This window comes from Thrips palmi, unplaced genomic scaffold (genome assembly GCF_012932325.1).
Source record: "Thrips palmi isolate BJ-2018 unplaced genomic scaffold, TpBJ-2018v1 HiC_scaffold_17, whole genome shotgun sequence".
In the NCBI taxonomy this organism is placed as follows: Eukaryota; Metazoa; Arthropoda; class Insecta; order Thysanoptera; family Thripidae; genus Thrips; species Thrips palmi.
Genome location: NW_023144626.1, coordinates 7,651,244 through 7,657,830, shown reverse-complemented (window position 1 = coordinate 7,657,830; position 6,587 = coordinate 7,651,244). Strand labels below are relative to the sequence as shown.

Sequence of the window (6,587 nt, the reverse complement as noted above, 5' to 3'; positions counted from 1 at the left end):
CCTATGGGAGTTGTAGCTTTTTTCCTAGCATTAAAAACAAAGAGCAGTTCATAGCAAATGCTTGCTCATGCATAAGCTGTTTTATTCTGAAATTCCTCTCAAGTCTTACAATGTTGCAAAACCTTTCGTGCTTATGCACTTGCAATTCTCATAAGACAAAAATATACTAATCGACTACTAATAGAATACATCAGTTCAACAATCACAGACTAATTAGTCGTAGTAAATTGCACTCCAATAGACCTGTAAAATCTAAAAGGAAATTTGCACCAGTGTCCCTTGAAAAATATATTTACAACGGCTGATGTGAAGCTGTATAACAAAATTACACTCTATTGATGCACAGTGTACAGAAAACAAAACAAATGTGAAACTCATGCAGCTAGAAAATGAATGAAATATGTGAATCGAATCATTATGATGTGTAGGTGAACGAATCATTGCTACTTATTTGCATTAACTGATATGCAACAAGAGAAAAAAACAATAACAATTTTGAAAGTTTTGAACAAGCTCACAAAAACAATAATTTCATTGTTTCCTTATAAACCTTTAATCTTCTTTCCCCTAACTTCTTTTACCCTCCTTTCCAAATTTATCTATTTACACAGAAGCGCATTAGAATAATTCATAATTCAGTCCTGTTAGTATCAAGCGTCACTTGAATTGGCAGATATAACTACTGATCACCTTCAAGCTTCAGTAATGACAAAATCATGACCAACATCACCCCGAAACATAGTTTGCTATTGTTTGATCAGTCTTCACTGTCGGACCCACTTGTGTTTCGTCATGAGTCCTTTGTCACTGTGTATAAACTGACATTTAGGACGTGTGCAGTGGGTTCCAAATTTGCACACCTGCAGAAATAAATAAGGGGAATTAGACTTTAAATAAAAGTTGCAAATATCTATGGTAAGGTATAAAAGGAACACTCACTGTTGGATGAATATAAGGGCAGCTGAGGTTGCTGCAGTTAGGAAAATATTTACAGGCTTGCTTGATGGGTTGACTAGTCAAAGGGTTTGGTCCTAAAACAAAGGTACAAATAATAACTTGCAAGTTAAAAAAATAACAGCTATCATTGGCTTTAAAAGATATCCTACTAACCAACAGTCTGTGTGCTGAGACTTGGTCTTGGACCAGTGTGAGTGTATGAACAGTCTGCCCTTGTGCACATAGAATTGAAGCGGCAGTTTGGATGAATGTATAGACAGCGGTCGACAAATTTACAGTTGGGGAAAGACCTATAAAGTATAAATTGAAAGGATATAGATAGTAAGTATGTTTTAACTTCAATTCCTCGCATAGTATGAATGAAAAGCTTACTTGCAAGGCACAGTTGGATGATGGAATTCACACTTTTCTCCATTTTTACAAGAGGGCCAGAATTTACATCGTTCAGAAGTAGCAGGCTTGTTCTGAATTGTTGATACTGCAAAAGACAAAGCTATATATTGAGACATTTCTGGTGAAGTGAGTTTAGGTAAGTTCAACCATTTTAAAATTAAATTCACCTTTTGCAGGTCGAGTTTCTAAGAAACAACTAGGAGAAGCAGGTCTCTTAACAGGGGCAACTACTGATGACACAGTTGATGCATTGTTCCGATTTGCCTTTTGTTCTCTGATTGCTGCCTGTTGCCTCAGTAACTCTTCACGCAGAAGCTGCTCCTTTACCAACTCCTCCCTTATGAGACTTTCCCTATCATCTTGATGGCATTCAGCGTCGATCTGTTCCTTCATCTGAACCGCACATCCGTCACCTTCCATTGCAAAAGACCGTAATAATCGAGGGTCAAGCCCATCCAAGGTAACTACAAACTGGGTATTAGCTGGTTGCCTAAAATGGGTTCATTAATATTAAATATTTTTAAAACAATATTTTAGATTGAGCAGTTAAAGGAGACACTTACCTCAAAGATCTATCATCTGAGATGACAACACTGTGAATATCTGATGTCTTCAGAGAATTGGTATCAACTTCTAAAGTGTCTTCAAAGTCCTCATCGCTCACGGGCTTAGAGGCACTCTCTAACCCATAATTATCAACCTCAACCCCTGCATCCGTTGTTAAGTCTGTTTTGGTATCGAGGTTTATGGTATCAGATTTGGTTGCCTCCTCTACATCTTTAATCCACCTCCGAACTTTTTCAGTTTGAATAGGATCTGGAGGCTCATGAGCATCTTCAACTGGGTTCAAACAACAAGACTGTTTAGATTGTGAATACTTTGAATATACTAAAATTAACGCAACCAGAAAGAGATGTCTACTAACCAGGAGATGCAGGCACTTGAATAAGAATGTTAAGAGAGGGGTCTATGATGATCGAGCTCTCATCACTAATGTCACCAAATTCTGCAAGAGCAAAATTTTAAAAAAAATTAAACAATTTAAAAAATAAAAAACCACAGTAAGTACTGAAAAAGGTGTTGTTATCATTACCTGCTCCTTGAAACTCTTGAGATGGTGCTGCTTTTTGTCCAAGCACAGTGAAGGACATTTTCCTCAGAGCGTCTCTGGATGGAAGGTGAGCGGACTGTTTTGAATTAGACTGACTTTTCTGTTAAATAAAGAAAGGTGTAAAATATAAATTACATGCATAACAATCATAAACCAGTAGAATAAAAGAGGTAAACTATAGAACATTACAGAGCACTGTATTGTGTACCTTTAATGAAGATAGTGTCTGCACATTTAGTTGCTTACGGATTCGACCTTTGTCCATCAAAGATCGTTTGAGTTGCAGCGGTTTAATTCGAGTTTTTACATCAGCCAGCTCAGGGCGGACAACAGGTTTAGAAACAGACTTCTGTGCCTCAGCTACTGCTTTGAGTATGAGTGATCGATTCGCTTGGAGAGCAGCCGGCATCTGTGGGCGCGGTGTCACTCGAACAACACTCAACAGAGACGGATCTGGGCTGTTTTCATCCCTGTGAGACGAAAATGCACGGCCTGAACTAGAATCTCCTCTAGCCTGGGCCTTCCGTGCTCCATCCCCGGAACGTCTACGCTCTCGTTCCCGGTCTCTACTACGCTCTCTCTCTCTCTGCCGCTCTTTACGAAGAGTTTCTCTTAGGTCCTCGCGTTTTCTATTTCTTTGGTCAGTTCTTCGAGAGTGATTATCATTAGAATGAGATGAGGAGCTCCGCCCTAGAGTCCTGTCTCTGTCTGTTTTTTCTTGTGCATTCCTCAAGCTGACAATATGGGACTGGAACACTCGCTTTGCTAAGCCCTGTTGAAAAACAAGAAATACATTGTTTTAAGTACAAGAAATGTTTCAAGAAAACATTTGCTATATTTTTAATTGAAGACTTGTAAAGGCTTTAGTAGGAATAATCGGAAGCTAATTGTGACTGTGACATCCAAATGGCAAGAGTTCAAACTCAGTAATCAATTTGTAGTGGGGTTAGTCAAAATAAAAGTCTTACAATGTTACTAATTTGCATTTATTGTGGAAAAAGTATCACAAATCTTGAGATGTAAGAAAAAGAAATTCCATACACAAAATTGACAGAACTCAAGTTCCACCACAAACAAAAACAAGAAATAGGTAAAGATGGAAAACAGAGATTGGCTGTCAGAAATAAATAAAAAAGTAATCAAAATCTGATGTTAAAATGGGAAGATGAATAGATGGTAGATGGTTTATGTAGTTACTCAGTTTGATTTGTGAAATATCACATGGTGATGCTGGCTCTACTCAAAGGACTAATGAACAAAACAAATTGAGCACTATGGGTTACAGCTTGTAACTACACTGCTCACAGTTCTCGGAGGAGTGGGGCTTTCATCACGCACAAATGATCGAAACTTATCCACTCTGCTCGATGAATTCGTAACTCTAGTCCTACTTAATGAAGGTGAATCCATCCTGAGGGGTCCAAACCTAACTGGCAAAAGTCTTGCATTATTTCCATTTTCCTCTAAAGACATTTCTAGCCTGTGGCTAATTCTGTCTAAGTTGGTGTGGCTTGAATGATTCAATCTTCCAATAGCGACTTCAGATCTTTTTTTCCTCTTTCGTCTTTTTTCTTTTGATCTGTCCCTGAGCCTTTTAGATTTGGGAGCAGCTTTCTTCTTTGAGTCATTTCCTTTAAGTGGCTGTACTGTGATCTCATGTCCTTTATGTGGAGTTCCCTGATAATCGATGATGTCCTTTGAGGACAAGAGACAGCATAATTAAAGATTCACAGAGTGTTACTTCTACTTCAGGAATGAATTGTCTTGTACACACCTGCTCAATCTTCAATTTAACTAACTTACGAAGTTCAGGTGACATTTTCCTGAGTTCACATGCTATGCGCCTACCAAAGATCTCTGAGTCATCTTCAATTGTCTCTGACGTATTGGTAAAGAAAATTGGGGAAGGTGGTCTTCTATCCCCCTGCAGCAGATGTATTCATTCACAACATTCACACATGAGCAATAAGATTGTAACCAATTTTCTTTCAAGTGAAAGCTTCTACTAGATGGGTATAGCTTCTCTGAGAATGGAGACTTGCCATTTGGTGTAGTCACAGAAACAAGAAAAAAAAAGGCTTAAGGCACATAGCAAGTAGATTTAAATACTAGCCCAAAAATGTTTGCTGGGCAAAGAAAATTTAACCAGATATTATGTCAAGTAAAATTCTAGTAGTTGATCACTGGGCTAGTAATAGTTAGTTTCTGGTTCAGACCAACATAATGTAAAAGGATAATGTTTGATTGAGGCTTACCTGAGGGTCTCTGACAGCCTTAGAAGATGGCTTCATCGTTTCCTGTTCTTGCCGAATTGTCTCCGATATTTTTATTATACGTGGAGCAGGTCTGGACTCAATATTCTGCACAACAAAAATTAAAATACTACTATCTGGCTAACCATTATTTAGTACTCGATGAACAAAGTATAAAGAATACCTTGGAAGGTGAAACACAAGCTGATACTGAAGCTGCATCTGGTAATATTGAATCTGATGTCAATTTCTCAGATGCTGCTGGGTTCATTTGATCTCTGTTGAGTTCCTGCTCCTTTGGTTCCTGTTGTTTAGATTCCCTTGAGGGGGGTGGAGCAGCTACACTTTTATTCAAATTTTTAGCTGCAGCAGCTGTCTCATCTGTTTCACCCCACATATCTACAATTCCAGAATTAGTTTGCAAGAAGGTTAAAAGATGAGATATGTACCTTAATTGGCAGGGGAAAAAAGAAAGTAAAATGAATTGCATGTACCTGCTTCGACATCGGCTTTAATATTAATGAAATCATCATCATCCTCCTCTTCATTGGCCCTTGCTTCGGAGGAATTTCTCTCTTGAATTGTCGAAGTAATTGAACTAGCTGATTGATGATTGACATGAGTGGAAAGTTTACTTTGCAGGGAAGCTGAAAATGAAGACATCAATTATTATAATAATAGAATTAATTATTATTATTATGTTAAATCAGATATGAAGTAGAGCAAACAAACATGATACCTTCAGGAACTGCTCGGTCAACAGGCTCACTTTTGATTTGCTTGCCTTGAATTTGTGAACGATTTGTGTCCTCGGTTTTGTCTTCACCAGCACTGTTCTTAATTTTACTCTTCTCTTGAGCTTTTCCAAGCTTCTCGGGCTTCTCTTTGTCCTTTTCTTTCTTTAGTTTTTTTCTTTTGTCCTTTTTCTCATCATCAATGGAGGGTCTTTTCTTCTCTGAACCTTTCTTTAGTTCTGAAAGGGGAAGTGATAGGTTTAAGAAATATGAAAAAGAGGTGGCAGGAAGAGATTATCGAATAGAATTGTAATTTTGAAGTTACCTGTGTTATTTACTGTAACTTGCTGCAGCTTATTTAAAACTGTGTGTAACCAGGCTGTAAATGTAGATGTACTATCACCTAGAAAGAGCTGCAAGTCGTCCTCCATCTGTTGCCTTGATCTTTTGTTTGCAACCATGACCATGATGTAGTCAGGAAGTTCGTCATCTGCACAAGATAAATGCCAGTAAGAAATAACAAGGATGTAAGTTACATAAATATTACAGCCAGTAGACAAGTTGTTTTTGCAAACACGCAAAAGACACTTTCTCCTGTCCATTTCTTCTTACCAACATATGCACCGAGCTCCATTAATTTCGCCTTAATAGCTGACTGTAGAGACAAAATACCCACAAAAATATGGTTAAAATTAACACAGAAGTAATAGAAAAATTGTCGTGAAGTAATAAAAAGAATGACATAAGATATGCACACCAAATATTTTTTTATGGATATCAAAATGAAAAACTGGGCAGGCACCCAAAGAGAGACTTACTCTTATTTTGTTACTGACTTCTCCACGAATTCCGTCCATTTTGTTCAGCAAATAAACTTAATAACGTTAGGACAACATATAGTATAGGTTACAGTTGGGCTAACCACTGATCCGTGAACTAGGACACTTCGTACAGTTATGCCTGGAGGCCAATAACTGAGGTAGTTATTTTTGAATTGCAATGGAAAAAACTTCTTGGCCCAAAGATTTAAGAAATCCAAGAGAAATCTCCAAATAAATACATTTGACGTGAATCGTTTTTCGTTGAGACTTGACAGAGTAGGATGAGGACGACCACTACTGCCATCTTCAGGAATAACGG

At 37.8% G+C, this 6,587-nt stretch overlaps 1 protein-coding gene across 1 annotated transcript; it reads right to left on the bottom strand.

Moving 5' to 3' along the window:
• Window positions 1-47: 47 nt before the first annotated feature.
• On the bottom strand, window positions 48-6,563 carry LOC117643781 (zinc finger CCCH domain-containing protein 14). The gene is made up of 16 exons (XM_034382861.1): window positions 6,266-6,563; window positions 6,060-6,102; window positions 5,773-5,937; window positions 5,453-5,686; window positions 5,208-5,360; window positions 4,898-5,112; window positions 4,717-4,821; window positions 2,670-3,233; window positions 2,444-2,561; window positions 2,276-2,356; window positions 1,914-2,190; window positions 1,518-1,840; window positions 1,330-1,435; window positions 1,111-1,247; window positions 940-1,031; window positions 48-860 (listed from the first exon to the last, which is right to left on the bottom strand). The coding sequence occupies exons 1-16, from the start codon at window positions 6,302-6,304 to the stop codon at window positions 765-767; spliced, it is 2,748 nt and encodes a 915-aa protein (XP_034238752.1). The 5' UTR covers window positions 6,305-6,563; the 3' UTR covers window positions 48-764.
• Window positions 6,564-6,587: the final 24 nt, after the last annotated feature.